Genomic DNA, 21580 nt, shown 5'->3' with positions numbered 1-21580 from the left:
GGAGGCATCTGGCTCTCAATGCAAGTTAGAATAGATGTATAGCTGAGGACCCATTTCCATGGCATTTTGCAGTAATAATAATCAAGATGATAGATTTTCAGCTGCTATAATACTCTCACTAGAGTAACTTTATGTCAATCATCGCATTAATAATACTGCCTCTTTGAAGTGCGAAAGCATTAATCATAGTCTATCAAATGCTCTTGCAGAACTCTGATAGAAAATGTGACAACAAAATTAACTCTCAACAGCAACCCTGGTAAACTCGTAAGTGCTTCTGAAAGTTTCATCCTAAGTAACTTACATGCACTGGTGATCCAAATAAATACCGTGCTTGCTTAGTCCAGGGAAAAAAGTGTATAAAAGGTAAGTAAATATTTGCTAGTGAATATCTGATGGTCAGACATTATCTAATTTCTTAGCTACAAATGTTGAAATACCACTGAGTTATTTCAATAACTGTTAAACCCTAGTAAAAACTTAGGCTGCTATAACATTTCCTTGAGGAACTTGACACAGCAAGTGTAGGCCAGTGAGAATTCCTCAAAGTCATCCCTGTCAGTCTGTGTAAGGCTCTTGGCAGGAATAACAAAATAAATTTGAAGATTAAAAAAAAAAAATACACTCTGGTGTGACAATTGTTTCTCCTTTTTGTTCATTTGGAAAATGTACTAAATAGTTAATAAGTGGAATATAACATTACTTTGATATTTTGCAGTTTCGTAATCCAGTGACATGAGAACCTTCAGAGAGACTGTGCAAACACAAATTCCCTTGCAAAGGAGATGTCACAATTAAAGAAAACGGCTCTCAGCCACACACAAATGGAGTCTGCATCTCTTCCCATAAATAAACCAGTTATCAAAACTTTGTATGCACACACTTGAAGTTAAGTTAAACACGCTTGCTTATCGTTGCATAATAAATTACATGGGGCATCTGTAGATAGGCCCTCAGTGTAAGACGTTCCCTGTAAACAATTCAAGTAAAATAAATGGTCGATGCAAATTATGGTAAATTGTAATAGAAACAAGCTCTAAATAAGTTTAGTACCGTTAATGATATTGAATCAATATGAATAATAGTGTTCAAATGATTTTGAAAAGATGAAGCATAAAAAGAAAACATCTAGAGAAAGGCAGTAAAAATGATTAAGAGGATGGAAGATTCTCATTACAAGGAGAACTTAGAGCCTTCACTAAATTAAGACATGATTCAAGCTAGAGGTAAATAAAATAAGAATACACTGAAAGTCAATCATTGCCTTTACCTTGTATCCACCATAAAAGCCAGAGTCTCCAATTATAAAACAAAAAACGAAGCAGGAGATTGCACAGGAGGGTAAGGAAACCATAGAAAGATCAACAGTGTCTGGTAAACTCTTGACTTAACATGAAGTAATGCAAAGGAATTCAAGAAAGGATTATTCACGGGAATAAAAGTCATCCAGATTTAAGTGAGAGAGCAAACCCGAACACTTTAATGTAGGTAAGGCAGTCAGTAACTCTGAGTTTGCTCTCTTGTATGCTAGAAGCAATGGGACAATTCTGACACACAAAATAGGTCACTTAAGGGAAGAAAAAAGAAAAACACTTGTTTCACTCTGGAAACCAGTGTCCATTCTCCTATTCCACAGGAATTAATCCCCTTCTTATTTTGGAACATAACCTCCGAAACTATTTATCTCAAAGCTCTTCCCTAAAACAGCAATCACCAAATTTTCTCCGCATCTTCTACGCAGAAGCATTTAAACAGTTCTGTGATTTCAAAGAGAACATTCTAAGAAAGTTCTGGAAAATCCTAATACAATAAAATACTTCTGCAAGGAAAGTAATATTTCAATAGAAACTTAGTAACTTTTAACTTATTTTCGGGAAAATTAAAAAAGTGTTTTCCTAAGAAAGGAGAAGAATAATTTCAAAACACTCTGGCTTAATTAAAAAAAAAATTAGCAGTGTAACACCAAGCTTCTTTTTTTTCCCAGGCCACTCATTGTTTCAAAGCTAACCCTGATCAACAGAAAAAAAAAAAAAATTAATACTGGAAAGCTGTCTGTGCCTCATTTCACTTCCCACTGTGGGTTATGTAACTGAAGGCAGCATTAGCAAATCTGCTAGGAAATGCTGCAACTGTGGTCTAGGTGCATTTTATTTTTTTACCTTGGAAAAAATAGTATAAGGAAGTGTGGCTGAAAAAGCAAAAGTATAAAGAAAAACATGGAACACTTTAGAATTTGAATAACTAAATAACCCAAGAAAAATACTTTTGTTATGTTAGATAAATACATACATTTGTTCTAACCAGAAATAAGTAGCTAGAAACATGCCAACTTGTTACAATCGTGAAGACCATACTGTTATTTCAAGTTAAGGACAAAAAAACACAGAGATAAACTAACAGAGAGAGTATGCAAGGTGCTCGTAGTACTTGTTTTACCAAAGACCTGATGATCAGCTCTGAGTCCTTACGCTGCATTCCCGACCACCTTCAAGCCCTTTGCTAAATTCTTCTTATAAGACGTTCAGCTTTCGTAGGGGCATCACCAGCCAGATGCTTGCGTAGACAAAGCTGGGGGCCCCCGCACTGCAAACATCAGGATGTCTGATCCCACTGCTAGCACAAATACCGACCGTGATAGACTGATAACAGGGACAGTCCCACACTGCCAAGAGAGCACGCTGAGAGCACCTGTGGGTTGCCATTACCAGCTGCACATGTGGAAACTTAAAGGGAGTGTATACACAACAGCACATCTGAGGCTTCCGAAGAAGAAACAAACCTTACAGCCTTCCCTAACCTTATAATTACAGCACATAAGTAAACAAGTTTCCCAATGTTCACATAAATATGATACAACCTGACTAAAGCAAAAACACTGATGGTTTTTAATAACTTAGGAAATATCTGAAAATGCTAAGGCCTCCTATTTCCAAAAGTTTATACTTAGAAATACGGAGTTTAAGGGGTCAATATATGCAATGTAGTGCTGAATTTTTATTTTTTAAATACAGATAATTTTTTTTTTTTTTACCTCTGAAATGAAGGCTTATCTTCTCCTATTCTTAAACACGTAGGCAGGAGCAAGGCTGGAATGAATCATACCAATTTCACTCCGCTGTTCAGGAAAGCTCAGAGCAGCAGCTATCATAGGAACTGGGGGCGTTGCTGTAGAAGTGAAGATGGGAATTTAAAGTAATACGGGTCTCCTATTCAAAGGGCCCCATTTATGAGGGATAGAAGAAGATTTCTGCTGGTTCGAAGACCTCAAATATATTAGATATTCACCAGAGAGAAGCTGCCATGAGAGCTACAGTTCCCTTGAAATCCCAAATGCAGCTTTTTAACTGGAGTTATATAATTCTTCTCATAAATCAGTGGGATTTTAGGAAATCAAAGTAAATTCCATTTTAAGGTTTTGTTCCAGATGATCTTGTTGACCTTCTCCTTCCTCCCTTGTCTTTTCCCAGTCATTGCCCAGCTAATTTTGAAGCCTTGAGTTCCTAAGTTTTTCTTTAAAGCTACTGGAAATAGAGCTTAGATAAGGACATAATTTCATGTTATCCTTGCTGCAAATGTAAAACTTACAGAACTTTAGCATCCTTCTATAAGCTACATTCCAATGAATACACAGTCATTTTTCTCACAAGCTCTTTTCTGTTTGGAAGTAAACTTTTAAACTTATTCCAAGTACAAGCCTAACTAAGAAATTATTGCAACTTAAAAAACAGGCAATCGGGGCATCATTTGGCCATGATTTCCATTTGTGTCTGCATCCAGATGGCAATCCAAGGCCCACCTTTTGTGAACAGGATGCATATTTATATGACTCTCAAGTACAGCTAATTATTTGGAAATAAGTGAGAATGATTATGAAAGTATTAACAAAAAACCTGCAAGGATTTCTATCACAGATCTTAACCTGCTTATTTCATCTTTACATTTCCCTTTTCTGCAGCAGTAATGTGACACTGTTTCAGCAACAGGCAGGCTTCTAGACAAAATCCAGTGTAACTTTTATGATGACAGCGTTTATTTAGAATCTCTGAAGCAGAAGCATGAAGTTGCACTTTGCATTCAGGCTGATACGAAACAAGGCGTAATAATAATTTATTACGGAAGATAATTGATTCATAATTCACCCACCTTAACCTCATACTCTCTCTGGGACAGTATTATCTACTAAGAGTTCCCCTATAGTTCATCCTCTCCCTGAAATCTGATAAGAACTATGGGAAACAGCGACATTATGATAGCAGTAGAGCCATTTAAGGTAGTAAAGTTTTAAAAGATTTATTAGCAACGGTTTGAGACTTTAAAACTGTACTACAATAAATAATCACCAGGGGCTGTCCAAGATATATGTGAACCCGATTCAGGTGTTTTGCCTGCACTACAATAGAAGCCTATTTTAAGAGGTGACACAACCGGGTTTTGTAAGAGGTCATTTGGTCTCATGACAGCCTCCCACTCAAGTTGCCTTATGCAGCATGTGCTTTTGGTAAAGTGAAAGTACAGACTTTTTTCCCCGCCTCGACAGCCTGACTTTGCACAGAGAGAAGATATGAAAGAGGCACGTGCAGTATTCATTCCAGTCACTAGTACGAATTATGCCACTGGGGTTTGTCGCCTAGATGAAGTGCTAAGTGGAACACAGCTAAGACATAAATACAACTGAGCAGCACAGCATGGAACCACTACCATAGAGATATAAATAAGTACTGGAGAAGTAAAACATTGCCCTCTTTCCCCCTCTAAAAAAGGTCTTTTTAGAAGGTATTATTCACAAGCATGTAGCAGAGCAAACTTTTATCCTGCGTAACATCAGCACCTTCCTTCCTCTGAGAACAGACTTTTGATCTGCCACATAATCCATGACAGAGACTGCCTAGATTATTTTAGCATTATTCAGTTACACTTTGGAGCCTACTTAGCACCTTAAAGCAGATTATAGCCTGATAAAACCACTGGATATTTTTATGTATGACTATCTTTTTTTTTTTTTTTTAAATACTTTTATATAGTTAGTGAAAAGTTACTTTTGAAAGGAAGACTGGGTCTGAAGCCAGAGACTCCAAAAGTGTTGTTCTTGAAGGAAACACTCATCTTCGGTATTACTGCTTACTACTACTATATGTTACTACTGCCATATATAAAGAAAGAAATGCCACGAGAGGAAAAAAAAATGTCCATGCTACTCCTCTAACAGACACATGAATTCAACTGTAAAGTGAAAGCCAGGCTGTTCTCTTTTTTTCCTTAGAAAGGGAGTTCATGAAAAATCTTGTGCTAATGCATTTGATTTGAACAAATTTTCCTACAAGCCTGGCAGGCAGGACAGAAGCGTATTAACTACAACTTGGGAGAAGCAGATGATAAACGCTTAACAAATAAATGGAAATTTCAGAAAATGCAAAAGCAGGAAAAAATGTGCTGGATTGTTTTTCTGCTAGTCATTGGCCACGCAGCGGCAGCTGCTGGCTCTTAACCATGTAGTAATCATGTCAAAGATAACAGAGGTTGGCTCTGATAAAAATCTTCGGAGGTACCCAAGTTCACCAAGTTGTTTTCTTTCTTTGGGGTTGTATTCTGCCCCCCCAATATCCTTTTATCCTACTAAATTTCTTTCTAAATCTCAAACGCACTCATCACCTTAGCAACAACATGCAACGTTTCAATGCATAAAAATAAATTAGTAAGAACTGCCTCTGTTCCGCAACGACTCCTCAACTGTTGTGCATGCTAGAAAAAAGATGTAAAGGACTTACTCCAGCTATGAAAACCTAGGACCAAGCCAGGCAGTAACTACTGAACATCAACACCTGGGAGATGTAAAGTATTTTGAATGCAGACTACAGGAACAAAAACGTGCGAGACATTGAACGGCTGCAGAAGTTGCGCAAGTAAAGAGCAGGCGAGCTTTGAGAAACGCGACTGAGGCATAACCAAGATCCCACCTTCCGCAAACACGTTAGAGAAGACTGGTACGTAGAGGAGAATGCCAGGTGCCATCCTAAATATGCTCTAAAGGAGATTATGAACCTTGTGTCAGTAATCACTTGCAAACAAAGGTCAGATCAAGGTCAAGGAAAACAGCTCAATCTGTACTTTGTGTCTACCCTAGACTTGGTCAGCTGCCGATTCTTAAATGCCATCTCAACTTTACAAATTTAGTAAGGCCTACCTCTTATGGTAAGACAGTCGGACTTGACAGCCTGTGAGGATTTATTCAGAAATAAAGAGTATTCCTACTGCAATATGAAAAGCTTTACAATAACGAAAGCCTTGATTGATTAGGAAAAACACATCACGTTTTTAATACCTGTGAAATGGTCACCTTTTCTCATATAATCAGAGTTCATTAAATAAATTGCAGAAACAAGACTATTTGTCAAATGACAGATATCTTAACTGTCCAAGGACAAGGCCTAAGATGCATTAAAAATTCAAAAGGATATTTGTTTTACTGAATACAGAATAATTATGAGCTATTTAATAACTGCATGTTTTGAATAACTAAATTATAATACACTTCTCAAATAATGTCTTGTCTAGTCATTTCTAAGGTATTAAACTGTCAGTTTACTTTTCTGGAAAATGTGTTTCTGAAGGACACACTCATTCACAGTTGTTTAAACTTGGCAGTTCTTACTTAGTTCTATTTTCTCCTCAATGTGTAAGACAACAACCTGCAACACGGGCCAAAATAAAGTTTATCAAAAAAGAATTAACTGATCTGTTTAGGTAGCTAATAAATTCAAATTTCACAACCCTCCAGAGGAGCTACTCTCTACCAAGTTTCTTAAATTGGTATCTAATCTAAAGATTACTGACTCCCAATCTTTCACATGCATAAGGTTAAGTCACAACATCTTTCTCCTCCCACTCCTCTTTTATCATATAGTTAGAACTATTTAAAAAAAAAAAAAAAATTACTTTTTAATCCTGCTCATCACAATTTCCTTTATTTTCCCATAAAACCTCAACCCCAGGGCTAAGAAACTTCCATATCCAAGAGATATAGCTGAACCTGCAAAAGAAGCGATACCAGTAGAAACCATTTTGGAATCCTAACTGCAGCTACTGCTACCAAATCAAAAGAAAAATATTATGCTTCTTATAAGAAAATTGCTGTGAATTGCAAATATTAGCAGATGTTACTACAAATACTAAAATAACTGAGAGTAAATGTAGAGGCGTAAAAATAATTCCAATGGAACCTACTAAAAATAGAGCGATACCATTTCAAAATATGCATGTATTAGAAAAGAATAAAGCACATACTATGAATTGCCTTATCTTTTACAGCATGGATGCTGAAACTTTAATCATAACAATTCAAAACAACTAAATACTACAAATTTGGTCTTTCTGCTTCATGATACAAGACTATAATTCTACAGATAAATTATTCTTGGTTATTCTCAAATGCTTCATCTACATTGTGGTTTTTTGTTGTTTGGTTTTTGGTTGGTTGGTTGGTTGTTTTTTTATCTTTGTGAGCCTTGGTAAGGAGCTTATGTTTATAAAATGGGGGAAAAGACCAATTGTTCTTAATTATGACAGTCTGAAATCTGTAAAACCCAAAACAGTTAAAACTTTAAACCTACAAACTAGCACAAAACCAAAACCTAGGTACCACCAAATTAGTTTACCGATATTTTTATCTATAACTTCACAAATGCAAATAAAACTTCTATGCCATGAAAAATTACCTTAGAAATTATTCTGTCTGGCTTTTCTGATTTACAATGTAATCAAATTCTTTCAAGTTGTTTTTCTAGCCTTTCAGGTAAATCACAGGCACACAAACTCTATTTGCTAAGATAATGCACATTTAGGAAAAAGCATAATACAGCCTCTAATTTACCAAGCGTTATTTATATACGTGCTAAATATGCTTTCCATTACAGGCAGCAAAACAAAAATCAGTGCTTGAGTTTCAGTTTGTATTAGCTTAACCTACAAATTACTGTTCAAAAGAATAACCAATTGTGTTGCACCACTTCTTTCTCCCAGCCCCCTCCTCAATCTCTAAAATAAAAAAAAAACCTTATATAATGACTGTTCTCCTAAATATTTGAGTTTGTTCCCAATGTAAGTTCCACAGTCAACTGCACTACAAGTGAGACCAGGCCCTAAATTTTAAGTTAAAAAAAATTTACAATGATGCCACTTAAAATATTATCTCCTTTCCTTCTGTAGTTCACTTCTAACATTCAGAGAATTCCAAAATATACATTTTCAGCTACAAGAGGAATCAATACCTTTGTGCTACAACTGTAAATACTTCCTTTTTATATTTACTCCCCGTAAGCGATAGCTTCTATTGCGATTTTGGCCTAAAACGGTAGTCAAAATGTCAGTTATATAAGGCCATGCGTGGAGACACATGCACACTAAAAAAAATATTGCTACAGAATTAATCATGGAAAAAATAATGGATGCCTGCTTTGACAGACGTATTTACATGAAGACTAACGCATGTACCCCCCATGTGTATACCCACCCCCCCCCGAAATCCTTCTCCCATCCTTCCTCCTCTGCCAAAGTCAGCCAGATGTAGTCGTTCACGCTGCCTGCAAAATTTCATAAGCAACAAGATCACCAGGACCCCCAAAATAACAAGAAATTAAAAACCATCGAAAATAACAAAGCCTTACTTTTCCGTTTGCGCCAGCGCTCGACTGAAGCAAAAAAATAACCCTCGCGCGCACCAGAAACCCATTCCGCGGCGACACTTCGCTTGTTAACACTGCCTGCAAATAATTTTAGCAGCCACCCCACCCACCCAAAAAGTTTACAGTTTCAGGAGGGCCGGCCCAGCCTCGCCTGCCGTTGCGCAAAGGGCATTCCCGTGCTGCCGGGGCCCCGCAGAGCCCCCGGCCGCCGCGGCGCTGCCCAGCGCCGGACGGAGACATTTTCCCTCCCCGCGTAGCGCCCGGTTGTCGAAAACAGAGCAGCGCCTCGCACGCCGCCCCGGCCAACTTTTCCAGCCGGGCCGGGAGAGACCGCAACTTCCACGTCCCGCCTCGCCGCCCCCCCCGGCCGGCCCTCCCGCCCTCCCTCCGGCTCGGGAGGCGGCGGCGGGGGAAGGTCACGGCGGCCGCCGCCGCCGCCCACCCGGCAAAAGTTTGCGGGTCGCCCCCCTCTCCCCCGCCGCCATGGCCGGCGGCGGCGGGGCGCGGGCGCGGCGCGGCAGGGCAGGGAGGGCCGGGGGCCGCGGCGCGGCGGGCGGGGAGGGCCCTACCTTTCTTGGCTTTCGGGGAGTGCCGCCGGCTCCGGGCGCTGGCTCGCTCTTCCTCAATAGCGGCGGCTATCTCCGGGTCGTCCTCCCCATTGTACCACACCAACAGCTCCTCGCCGGGCGCGATTGGCTGCCGGGAGAGAAGAGAGAGGCGCGGCGCCAATCAGGCGGCGGCTTGTTGGCGGCGGGCCGCGGGGCGGGGAGCGGCGGCGCTGGCGCCGACGGCGGTGCCTCGCGCAGCCCGCGGCGCCCCGCGCGCGAAGGGCGCCGCCGCCAGCGCCCCCTGCCGGCCGGAGGGCGCGCAGCGTGTGCAGCGCCGAGCTCCCCCCCCCCCCCCGCCCAACGCAAACCCCGCAGCAACGGGGCCGTTCCCGCCAGTATTATTAATTAATGACACAGCGATACACAATCATGAGGCTTTGAAACTTCCAGCTGGAACATTTTGATTTGTCTCCAATCGCGACATCGATTTAAATCCATGCAGACTGCACTCACGGCAACGATATCCCCGGCGTTCATCACTATTGCTATTTACCCTTTAATTCTCCTCAGGGCGCTGCTCGAGCCAAACACACCTACCTGGCACAGAGCATCAAATAACGAGTAAAACTGTTCAGTCATCCACTAAAGTTGGAATTTGGAACAAACGCTAAAGATACAGGAGAAGACTGCCGCGGTGAGTTAAAGGGAATACAGAGGAAAACAGATGATAACTACAGGTTTAACAGACAATAATGAAAGATTTGTTTGGCATTCCAATTTTTTTTTTTTTTTTAATCCAATCAAAAAAATGCCCAGGAAGGACCCAATTAGCCAAGCAGGCATCACTGCAATTACTACTCATTCCCAGCACCATCACCAAACCAATCAATCCTAGTTTCTCTGATTATTTCACGTGCTCCTTAAAACATTATCAGAGTCAAACCACTAAGACCACAAGTTTGCAGACTAAAGATGTATTTGTACCTGTTTTTTAAATCTTCATCATTATCTCTCCATTTCCTGAAGCATTCTGTCCAAACCCAAGAAAAATCAACTAAAATGCCTTCCTTTACCTCAACTACAATCCCTCTCTTTCCAGGGCTTAATGAACATTGGGCTTGTGGAGATAAGATACTATTTTCAGAGTCATTACGTTAGAGCAAAGGGTATCCTTAGACCATTATTTCAAGTCTGAAGCCAAAGGGAATTTTTGTATCGAGAACAATAGTAATATTTGTTTCTTCTAAAACACTTTTTTTTTTTTTTTAGAAGGTCTCACAGCACTCGATAAGGGTGGTTTATACCCCCCGACACTGGAGCAACAAGAGATGCAAGATCCCAACAACTATGTTAAGTGTTTAAGTTATAATATAAGCAAAGCCCTACGGTTTGGCTTCCTTAACAGTTCTGGAGGCCTGATAGGATAAACAGTGGTAAACTTATTTGCATGGTCCCATTTTGCAGCTGTTTAGCAGCAAGGAATGAAGAAGAGTTGTCTGATGCAAACAACTTCTCATCTAAACAACATACAAACTCAGAGAAAGGAGCTGGCAAAAATTTTAGGCAAGGCAGACACAGGATGATAATGACCATGCCATTTGTTAACCGCACGGCTGGAACCAACATTCGACTTGATGAATTTAGTTTTGGTGTAACTACGCTAGGATCTAAATTAAGCCCTCTAACCTTGTACTTCTAAAATGAGATGCAGCAACAGCTTCAAAACCAAGCAATTAAACCAGCTCCCTCACTAGCAATACGAGCGAGAAAAGGACTACGCTGACCAAGCGCCACTTCTGCCGCTACTCTGACACTAGAGGACACGCGGCCATCTCCTACTGATGGCACCCCCCAACAACAACTCTAAAAATCAACCTCCTTCAAACAGTTACCTACAGATTGTTTGTGTAGTAGTGTCAGGTTGGGATAGCTTGGTTAAAAAAGGTATGAATTTTGGAAAGGCTCATTTGGTACCTTATGTTTTAACTGCAACATTCAGCATTCCTTAATCCAAATATTTTCTGTTCAAAAGGTTTAAAGTCATTTCAAAATTTGTTATTTTCAAGAGTAATATCCTAACAAGTTATAGCCTAAGACATTCTAGCACAAATGGTCTAAATTGTACAGGTACAATGAACTGACAATGCAATGGCAATGAAAATGAATGAACGAAAAATACAATGAAATGACACTGCAATGCGTCTTGTACAGACCGAGATAGGCATTTGCCTGTCTGACCTTATTACAGTGTATATATATATATTTCACCACCAACACTGCATTTTACTGTGATACTGTGCTTTTGCACCCAGATGCGACCTTATCTCCTCAAATGTAGCCATGGTGGACAGTTTGTGGCATTAGTACTTGTGTGCATTTTTCATTCTGGATAACCTTATGTTACCGTGCGTTCCTATGTAACAGGGAGGTTCTTGAGTTACTATAAACCTGTTTGACAAAACATTCTTCCATAAACAAATTAATTTCACCTTAATCAAGGACAGCTTCACAGCCAAGCTTATTTAGAAGACCTTTTGAAACTCAATTTTCACTGCAATTTTACTTCTTCAAGAATTACAAAGTCCTGTGCTATGTGCAGAACAACACTATTCGACTAGCTCATTTCATTAGGAGAGGCAGGAAGAACTTCTGAAACCCCATAATGAGTTTAAGCTGTTTCATCGAAATATCACAACCCTCATAGATGCATCTTGGGGAAAGCATATGCAAAGCAGCCTACAAATATCCTCAGTCCTTCAGTAAAGATGAAGAGGAGATGGAAGAGAAAAATATTTGCTTGTGCTCACTTAAAAGTTCTACCCTGTTACTATTCATTTACAGCAGAGAACAGGAAAGTCAAAGCTCTGTGCAGTTTTGAGGTTCTTTTACACCAAGCAAATTTGGACTTTGCTTATCTTAGCAAAGAAGCTTGGAAATCAGCCTGTTTAACTTACAAATGAGAAACCCACAAAAAGCTGAAGAAAACCTTGAGAGAAAACAGATAGCTATGACAACATTTTAAATGCTTCAACGTAAGGCAGAACAAAGTGACATACAAGCCACTCTAATTCTCTTTTGGGTGTAAATAAAAACTGTGCTGTTTATTCATCACCAACTGGAATTCCCCTAAATTTATGAATTATGATAAAGATCAGGAAGGAACCATGTGTACATACCTGGGCCGGTAAATTTACAACAGTTCTGAAATGGCAGTGTACACACCACAGCACATTATAGGCAGAAAGAGAAGGACGCTTAAGATGTTATTTATTACATGCTTTCTTTTGTCTCAGTTGTCAGTAAGGTGTGATGTGAATCTAAGACTGATATGGACCCTATAAGAACATCATCATCTCTGATACAGAAGGCGAGTCAAAAACCTTTAAATAAAAAGCAGACATATAAGCAACTGTATTTTGTAAAGTAAGCAGAAAACAGCACAATCGTCTTCCAAGGTATGAACTTTCCCTGTGGTTTCTAAGGTACAGGATAGTAAAAACTGATACAACAGAAAATATTTAAATGCTTTAATGTAGTAACTTGCCCTTGAGACCACACATTCGAAACCTCCTCCTCTACATTATACTTCTCCTACCCATGCCGTCAGTCACTTGCAGCTTAACTTCCAATTTCTTCACGCTAACTTTACTTAAAAAGCCTGGTTACTATAAATTTGTCACTTTAAATAATGAAAAATAAGTTTACAAAACACTAGATGAAACAAGCTTTCTTAATGTCTTCCTTTGGTTTTCATATTCTCGGAATAGACAAGAAATTAAATAGAACATTGGATTTAAAATATTCATATTAAACTGCAACAACAGTCCGCTTGTTCTATTCAAAAACACACAATGCGACTTTCTAAATCTTGATCTGATTTATCAGTATGCTGACTGAATGCTGAATATTTAATGATAGTGAAAACTGTCCAATTTCATGTCAAACTTTCCCTTCAAAAATCATCACAGATTAGCAAGATCAGAATTTTCCTTACATATCACTTCTCTATTTATTTTCAATAAAATATACTGAAATAGATGGTTCAAAAAATAACTGGACCATGTATGTGCTTTTAACAAACATTCATTATTACAGATTTGTGAGCTTTTTTCCCCCCAATATGGAGTTAAGTTAAACTTTACATTATAACCTAGTTTTGCACAGTGTAGCAACTCAAGACATTTCTACAGCCACCTCTTAAATTACCTGCCAAGCTACCTGTGTCACAGACGGAGTGACAATCAAGGAACAGCAGGAGCGCACCGCTGAACCACGGCTGCAATGCTTCTTTGACTAACTTGGTCCTGGAAACAGTTTGGTTACTCCTGAGCAGCATGAAGCTGGGATTACTAATCCAAGTCATCCCAACCCAGCTCATGCAGAACTAGTTTGAGCATGTCCGCACTGCGTTCCTGGAACTAAGTCTACAGGGCAGAAACAACTCAGTGCTTCTATACCAGCTCAGGTCCCGGCGCCCTGCTTTGTGCGACACCCAAGCCCAAAACTACTCAGAGCTCCTGCTCCTACGCTGGCCTCTCAGAGGCACAGCAGCAAGCCTTCGTGCAGAGGCAGCCTGGAGGTAACGCCGTTTCTGATGTGACGCTCCCTGCAACTAGCACACAGTGCAGACACCGACATGAATTTCATAGAATCATAGAATCACAGAATGCTTTGGGATGGAAGGGACCTTTGAAGGCCACGCAGTCCATCCCCCCTGCAATGGGCAGGGACATCTCCAACCCGATCGGGTGGCTCAGAGCCCCATCCAGCCTGGCCTTGAATGTTTCCAAGGATGGGGCATTTACCGGACTGGGCAATCCGGTCCAGTGTTTCACTGCCCTCCTTGTAAAAAATGTCTTCCCTGGATCTAGTCTGAATCTGCCCTCTTTTAGTTTAAACCCATCATCCCTTGTCCTATCCCTGTTGGCCCTACTAAAAAGCCTGTCCCCATCTTTCTTACAAGTCCCCTTTAAGTATTGAAAGGCCGCAATAAGGTCTCCCTGCAGCCTTCTCTTCTCCAGGCTGAACAACCCCAGCTCCCTCAGCCTGTCCTCAGAGCAGAGGTGCTCCGTCCCTCTGATCATTTTTGTGGCCTCCTCTGGACCCTTTCCAACAGGGCCATGTCCTTCTCGTACTGAGGACCCCAGAGCTGGACGCAGGGCTCCAGGGGGGTCTCCCCAAAGCGGAGCAGAGGGGCAGAATCCCCTCCCTCGCCCTGCTGACCATGCTTCTTTTGATGTAGCCCAGGAATTTCCCGAAGCTTGCCTGGGACTGGTACTGCTAACACTGAACTGAAGCTAATAAACAATCCCACAGCACACAGGGAAAGGCACAGCACATGTATCTAAGCAGCTGCTGCAGGGGCAAATAAACCCTGCTGAAGATGGCTCTTTGAAGAACCTCGCATCCCAAACTCAAAGTCTCACACTGCAACAAATCCCAGACAGGTTTTGAAACCAATAAAACCGATCCTTATCAGCTGCTGTAATGTCTTCAGAAAGAGCTGCTTGGCAGTTATGACCTTGTTGGCAAGACCTACTGGGATAAAATTCATCAAGTCGCAGGAGAAGACAGTCAAAGCAACAAAAGGATATTTCAGATGCTGAGGCAAGGTATTTGTTATTCTGTCAGCAGTGCTCAGCCTCCTTCAGCGGTACAATCATTTTCCAAAGTGCAACATTATCCATCAGAAAACAAATGTGAAATATGTGAACGCCTGTCTTTATCAGGACTAAAATCTTCGCAGAAAAGATTGAGTGAGAGAGGAATTTAAAATGTCAGAGCGACTCCAGAAGCACACTTACGTTAATGAACTAGTGCGACTACGGGCAAAGGCAGAGGCAACCCAAGATGAAGTGTCTAGAGAAAACTAAGCTGGCTACAGATTCACATTGGGAGCCTGCCCTCAGTGAATAAACACTGAGGAGAAGTCAATAATCCGGCTGGCAACAGCGAACCTCTACTTGAATGCTATCTCAAAGCTATTAGAAAGTTCAGAAAATGTTTAGAAGGTTTGGGGTTTTTTTCAATCTAGTTTGAGTGAACTAAAATATAAACAGTTTTACATATTGCTATACTGCCCTATAAACTTCAAAACTGCATGGTATCAACTCACTCCTTTATTAAGTGAACTGGTTACTTATACATGTTGTCAGCCTTACCGAGAAATGTGAGAAACAGCAACAGCCTAACAGCAAGGCTGCGTATGCCCAAAACCCACAAAAGCATTTTAAATAACAAAGTGAGCTATATATACTCACTGGTAGTAGGTTCTTGATCAGGGATTCAAATAATACTTTATAGCCATGATATTCTAACACTAACATACTCTACCACTACTTAGAGTTAAACCATTTTTTTTCTTGGTTTGGGAGATACAACGCCCCAGAAATTACACTCTTTTTCCTGCCCCCCACTCCCTGAATAAAACTGGAAGGGTATAAAACCAGGAAAATTTGTTTCATGAAGCTTCCTATAAAAGTATCTTGACACCAATCTTTGCTATACAATGCAAAGACCATAAAAGTAACCTATTTCTGCAAAAAATCCTCAGTAGAAAGCGTCTCAGTATCTACAGAAATAGAAAAACATTTACTTTATGTAATCTGCTATAGTTTTTCATTCTAGTTTGTATCAAATTTGGTGCTACAGCAAATAATTCACCAACAAGATAGAGACAGTGTTCATACACATCCTATATTTTAACAGTAGATCTTAATGTCAACTGTATTGGCACAGAAGAATTTAGACCAATGAAATGCAGCATTTGCAATATTTTAATTATATTTCATAAAATGTTTCAAAATCTGATTAATACAAATAGTAAAAAAAATAAGATTTGAATAAAGGGGAATAAAAGGCAGTAATAATAACAGGTAACAGCAGTAACGACTCATCAGACATTGATACCTTTAAACTTTTGTAGTATATGGTCCTGTTGATCTCCAGGGGAAACAGATTCTGCTCCTTTCCTGAGCGTGCCCAGTTTATATATCGTAGCCAGTTCCCTTTCTTTGGATCAGTTGCGTCAACACACATCCAACCCAAGTTTGGGTAGTACACCTATGAGACAAAAATGGCATTAAGTAAATGGAGAACTGTTAACACCGACACGTACATACGCTAAAACACTACATGTGTTAAAGTTACACAAAGTAGTAATCATCATCTAAGGAGAGAGACAACACAAAGGATGTGAGCAGAGGTAGGGGTTGTACCGGGGGGGAGCGTTGCTGGTCTTCTGCAATCTTTTTAGCAGAACTGGTCCAATTGGAAAAAAATAACTTTTGGCCTGCAAGCCCTTCTCTGAAGGTTTTGGGCTCAAAAGCCAAAACACTTAAAACATTTTATGCTTTCTTTTCAGTTTGGCAAGCCTGAAACGATTCTCTAGATTTTGCGCTTAGTAAAATGACTGATTTTAAGATATAAAGGCAATAGAGCTTTATTTTTACTATCTGATGAATTGGGAAAAGTAACTCTATAGTAAGTTAGAAGCATTTGCTTTATTTGGAATGAAAAGGGAAAGCATAGTTTATATTTAATCTTCTTTCAGGGTATTAAAGAAAATCTTAACCTTTCAGAAATCTTGCAATCACCTTAAAAAATTGACCATGTCAATAAACTTCTGCATGTTCCAAGATGCTGTGTAAATTCTTTGGTTTCCGTTCTTGGGGAAAAATTTTTAACACCTACTCCTGTTTCACATTTCAAGACAGCGGCAAGGTTACTGGCATCTTCAGTATTTTCTGTTGACAGGCAACTCTGCTTCTCTTTCAAGACATGTTATGCATCTCCCACTTTTGTTATTATAATCCAAATTAGATGCCTATAAGAAGAGCTATCAGTGGAAGCTATACATTTTTTTTCCAAACCGAAGAACATGCCACTGTGTGGCAACTGGAACTACCACTCTTCCATTACCTTGTCTCAGAACCCAGGCATACTAACAGGTACGCAATGTCTCAGAAGTATTGGGCAGCTCACAGATTCTTAGAAAAACAAAAAAGGAAAAATATGTGCAATTCCATTACATCTTATTATTTGCTTTTTTCCTTTCGGTCAAGTCTATAAATATCAGCCTCTGCCTGGAAGAGCTCTTTTCAAAACCCAGCCTCCCTAGCTCATCACCCCCTGCAACAGTCACTTAGCACCACTACAGATAAGGAATAAACTCAATTCCTATTTCACTGTCGCCTTCCTATTCTGTTATACAATGTTGTAGGTTTTCATTGTTTCTGATACTTAACTTTTTACAAGCAATTTTAAGTCTTTTCCAATTGTTTTACATTTTCAATTTCAAGTACATTTCTACAACAGCTTAAAACAAGAACCTTTTAACAAATTTGATTTCTTTTGTGTTGATATACTGTTGATTTAATAAAATAGAATTTTATCAATAAAGGTAAAGTTTCAATAAATATAACAAATTCATCTTCGTTCCTTTCCAAGCAAAGAAAACATCTCCCTTACTTAAACTATTCCAGCATGGATTTCATCAGCTGACTTTTGAAAGAATGTTCATCAGCACACCCAGCCCTTGTAATATGAAAACGTAAACAGCTTCACAGAGCAAGACCGTAAATGCAATCCTTTTTGTTAAAATGGAAGAAAGGAGCCAAACAATGCTGTGGAAGAGTTAGCAGACATGGAATACATGGCAAAACATAATAGTTTATTGCTTTTTTTATATATTACTTTATTATTTTTTTATACTAGATTATGTTTTTTGCACAAAACAAAATACTTTATTACTTTTCAGTTAAAGCTTCTAATCTAGAGAATTTTGTTTAAAGGCCTTATGCACTGTGAGAAAGGAAATAGCTCCAACCCCTCTGTGTAACACTGCCACTTTAAGTGATTCCTGTAAACCATGATCAAGAGTATTCAGCCCAGTTGTGCCAGTCATCCTAGATCGGCAGACGGCATTTCCCTCGATTTTCAGTCACTTGCTATCATTTTCCTATTTGTGGCTTTTCTCCGACAGAAAATGAAAATACGTTCAAGTCTCTATTTCTCTCCTCAGACACAGCAAGCATACACTGACACACAAAACTCATCTTTTTCAGAATGATCCTCTAGCATGACAGTTCAAAATTATTAAAATTGACTGGAGATGCCAGCTTTTAGAAGCCTTCAGATTAACTTCACTAAAGAAACAAATGGGATTCTTGTGGGAAAGGTTGTTCTCCTAGCTGAAGGTCAATATACCTAACTACTCCCACACACCACCATCCTTTTACAAACCATATTTTCTAATAGTTAAGATTCTGGAGTGGTTTCAGATATCAGCATATGGGGCCAACTGCTGCGGTCTCATTTTAGCTGCTTTTTTAAAATTCCAAAATCAGTATTAAAGCAACACACAATTACTTTGAAATCCAGCAAGGGTTCCCATTATCGCCTGCTTTGCAAACTACAAAACTTTCTAACAGCTTGTTTGTGACTATCACTTCTCAACACAAATTTAAAAAAATACTAAGACATATCCACTGAGAACACTCAAAATCCAGCACTGAGAAAAACAATTGCAAGGTCAATAATTTACTTGACTGATTCAATCTCACTAAGTGTTCTTGTACCAGATCAAAATTGGAGATACCTTATGCAGTGGAGTTTGTGATAATATTAGCTCAATGCAACAAATATTATACTTGAACACTTCATTACTTTCCTGAATGTGAATTTGCATTTAAGGGAAATTGTTCTAGATCAACCCCTCTGATAGGGGCGAACATGAAGTTTTCTATGTGTATCCAGTGTTTTATGCAGTTCAATTTTTGCAGGCCAGGGGCCAGAAGGATGACTACTATCACTATCTTTAGCCTAAAAGTCTGTAAACTAGCACGCTCTGTTCCAGAACATGCTATGCCACAGTTCCTCCATCCCTCCCCTCCTTGACCATTTGCTTTGCTAAAGCCAGTTGTATGTGGCATCCTTCAGAAAGATGGAGGAGGTCTTTGGAAGCAGTTATGAACTGCCTTAAAGACACTGTAGATAGGATTCAACTCCAGATTAAGACACCTACATTTTGAAACCTACGTAATATCCAAGGTCTTATGACTATCAGTGGAGCTTAAAGAGCTATTCAGCTGTCCGGACAGTATTTGCTTTAAGGCAAGCCCAAACACTAGCAGCACAAGAAATACTGCAACAGTTGAGAACTGCTATAAAAACTCCAAAAGCAAAACCAATTCCCATAACAAAGCTGGTTTTCAAAGAGCTAGATGAGGAGGAGTGCCGTGGCTTCCTTAGGAGATCCCATACCCTCCTAATTTCCCTAATTACATACGCAGTTGACAGTGCTTTGCTGCAGAAGGGCTATCACTCAGGGTACAAGCCAACAAAGCAAAGCTTTATCAGCAACAGACTCTTAAGCGGAGGTGTGATCCAGAGACAGTATATAAGAAAATTACTACAGCAATTTAAAACAACGACAATAGCTTAAAGCTTTGTAATTCAGAATGGTTGCTCAATCCAAGCATCTATATAAATAACCATTTGTAATGGCAGACATAGATGGCAACTATTTCACATCACGTCTATTTCCAAAATCTCTGGAAAAACTGAAGGCTAAATACAAAATACTGACCTAGCGACAGATACCTTTTTCCATTTACAAGCTGTTTCTTACCTCCCACATGTATACATTGCTCTTAACTTGAGATCTTTTTTTCTTGTCACCAACAAACGGTCCAAACTTCTTGCCTTTTAAAATTGATTTTGTTGCCCAGACACCTGAAGAGACACATACCAGTAGTTAAAACTAATCTAACTTATCTCAAGCAAATCTTCTACTCACAATTCATATTTCTAAAGATCATTACATGTGTCTGTCTCAGATTGGGGAGCATTCTACAATCTTAAGATCACAATAAGGAAATTGAAGTTTACTAAAATGAATTCAAACAATCCTCTCCCCAGAACTCACTGCAATCATGAAAGGTTTAAGCATTTACCTGTTTCATTCTTTGCTCATGCGCTACTGTAGCTCTGAAGACAAAAAAACTACCTCGATTTTTCTTGTCCTTCAGGTGATATTCAAAATACCGTAAGAGCATTACAGGTTTTATATTGTAAAGTCCTAGATTTCAGCTGTTTTGCTGAGTAAATATGTTATTAAAACAAAAATCCTATTTGCTTTCTCTGAAACAATGCCAGGCAAATGAAGCCCTCACAAAAGTTGTGAAACTAATTAATAGCATATTTTGAAGGAAAAAACCATTTAGGATTGGTTAAAATATGTGCATCTGCCCACAAATTTATTGACAAGATTTAACCAAACTGAAAACGGACAGCTGCATTTCACATTTTATAGCACGAAAACTAAGAACAGATTGACAAATAATTGCTAATTAAACATAACATTCTCATTCAGACCATGCTAGATCAGGTTCATACTAGAAAAGATTAACCTTGCTCCAAGGAGCTTATAACCTGTTACTAGCAGCAATGAATCTATTGTCAGGCTTATTCCTCAAACTACCAGCTTTCAACATCAAATATCCAGTCTGCAATTCTGACTTCCATCAAAGTTCTCCCAGGTTAAACTTTGTTAAGAAAGAAGCCAAGCGTTTTGGACATATTACAGAAACAACACTTGCCTCCATATAGCAGCCTTCAAGTCTGCACTGAATCTGTTCTTATAAATTAAACTTTTTATATTGACTGGACAGTGAGATGCAGCATTCTAAAGAGGCAACAGTAAGATAGTTGCAAAAGACAAAACTGATGAAGTGCTATAAATGAAAACAAACTACTGAAGTAACATATCAGTATCTTCATTACCTAATCTATTGGCATCTTGGTCCGCCTTTGACCCCAATTCTGATGTTCTGGGAACATCCTCTTGGGATGTTGGAGAAACTTAGAAGCTGTCCACTCTTTCCAAGAGAAATTATTTCAGAAGAATGCACCAGGCATCATCTCTACGCTGCACAGGAGGCCACCAAACTTTCACAGCAACTGTAATTTATGTGAGCTAGCGTAAAAATCTTCATTCTCTTTTCACAGTTGCAGTACTCACCGAGCCGTGTCTTGTCAACAGCAGATGGGAAGAGCCTCACATCCTCGGGAAGCCCCCTAAGCACGTGCTCAGGTACATCATCTAAGGTCTCCACAGCGACTGTAGATTCAGTTGTGTTCTACAAGTCAAAAAGCCAGAAGGGCCACGACCATTAACAGATAAAAACAACAGCACAACAGATGATCAACCCATACGAGCTACAAAAACTCCCGACTTGAAATTAAAGTAAAATTTCCAAATTGCCATTTCAGCTAGGGTCCCCTCCATCAACACACTAATGTAGAAGTATCTTTTTATCAGAACGTTCAAGTTTTCACTATTATTTTCATCAC

General features: G+C 39.4%; 1 protein-coding gene across 2 annotated transcripts in view; it reads right to left on the bottom strand.

The window, feature by feature from the left end:
• Positions 1-21580, bottom strand: part of PRDM2 (PR/SET domain 2) — a 60661-nt gene that overhangs the window by 22490 nt on the left and 16591 nt on the right. The window contains exons 3-6 of one of the 2 annotated variants that reach the window (XM_082328914.1): positions 21249-21366; positions 19857-19960; positions 16136-16288; positions 9248-9374 (exon numbers count right to left, since the gene is read on the bottom strand). In XM_082328914.1, the coding sequence (XP_082185040.1) occupies positions 9248-9374; positions 16136-16288; positions 19857-19960; positions 21249-21366 (502 nt within the window). Of the gene's footprint in view, positions 1-8660; positions 8718-9247; positions 9375-16135; positions 16289-19856; positions 19961-21248; positions 21367-21580 lie in introns of those variants that run through there. The other variant, XM_082328915.1, reaches the window with a different exon arrangement.

Source organism: Platalea leucorodia (assembly GCF_965183815.1).
Source record: "Platalea leucorodia genome assembly, chromosome: 17".
NCBI classification, from domain to species: domain Eukaryota; kingdom Metazoa; phylum Chordata; class Aves; order Pelecaniformes; family Threskiornithidae; genus Platalea; species Platalea leucorodia.
Note: the sequence above shows the minus strand (reverse complement) of the source record. Positions and strands in the feature narration are given on the sequence as shown.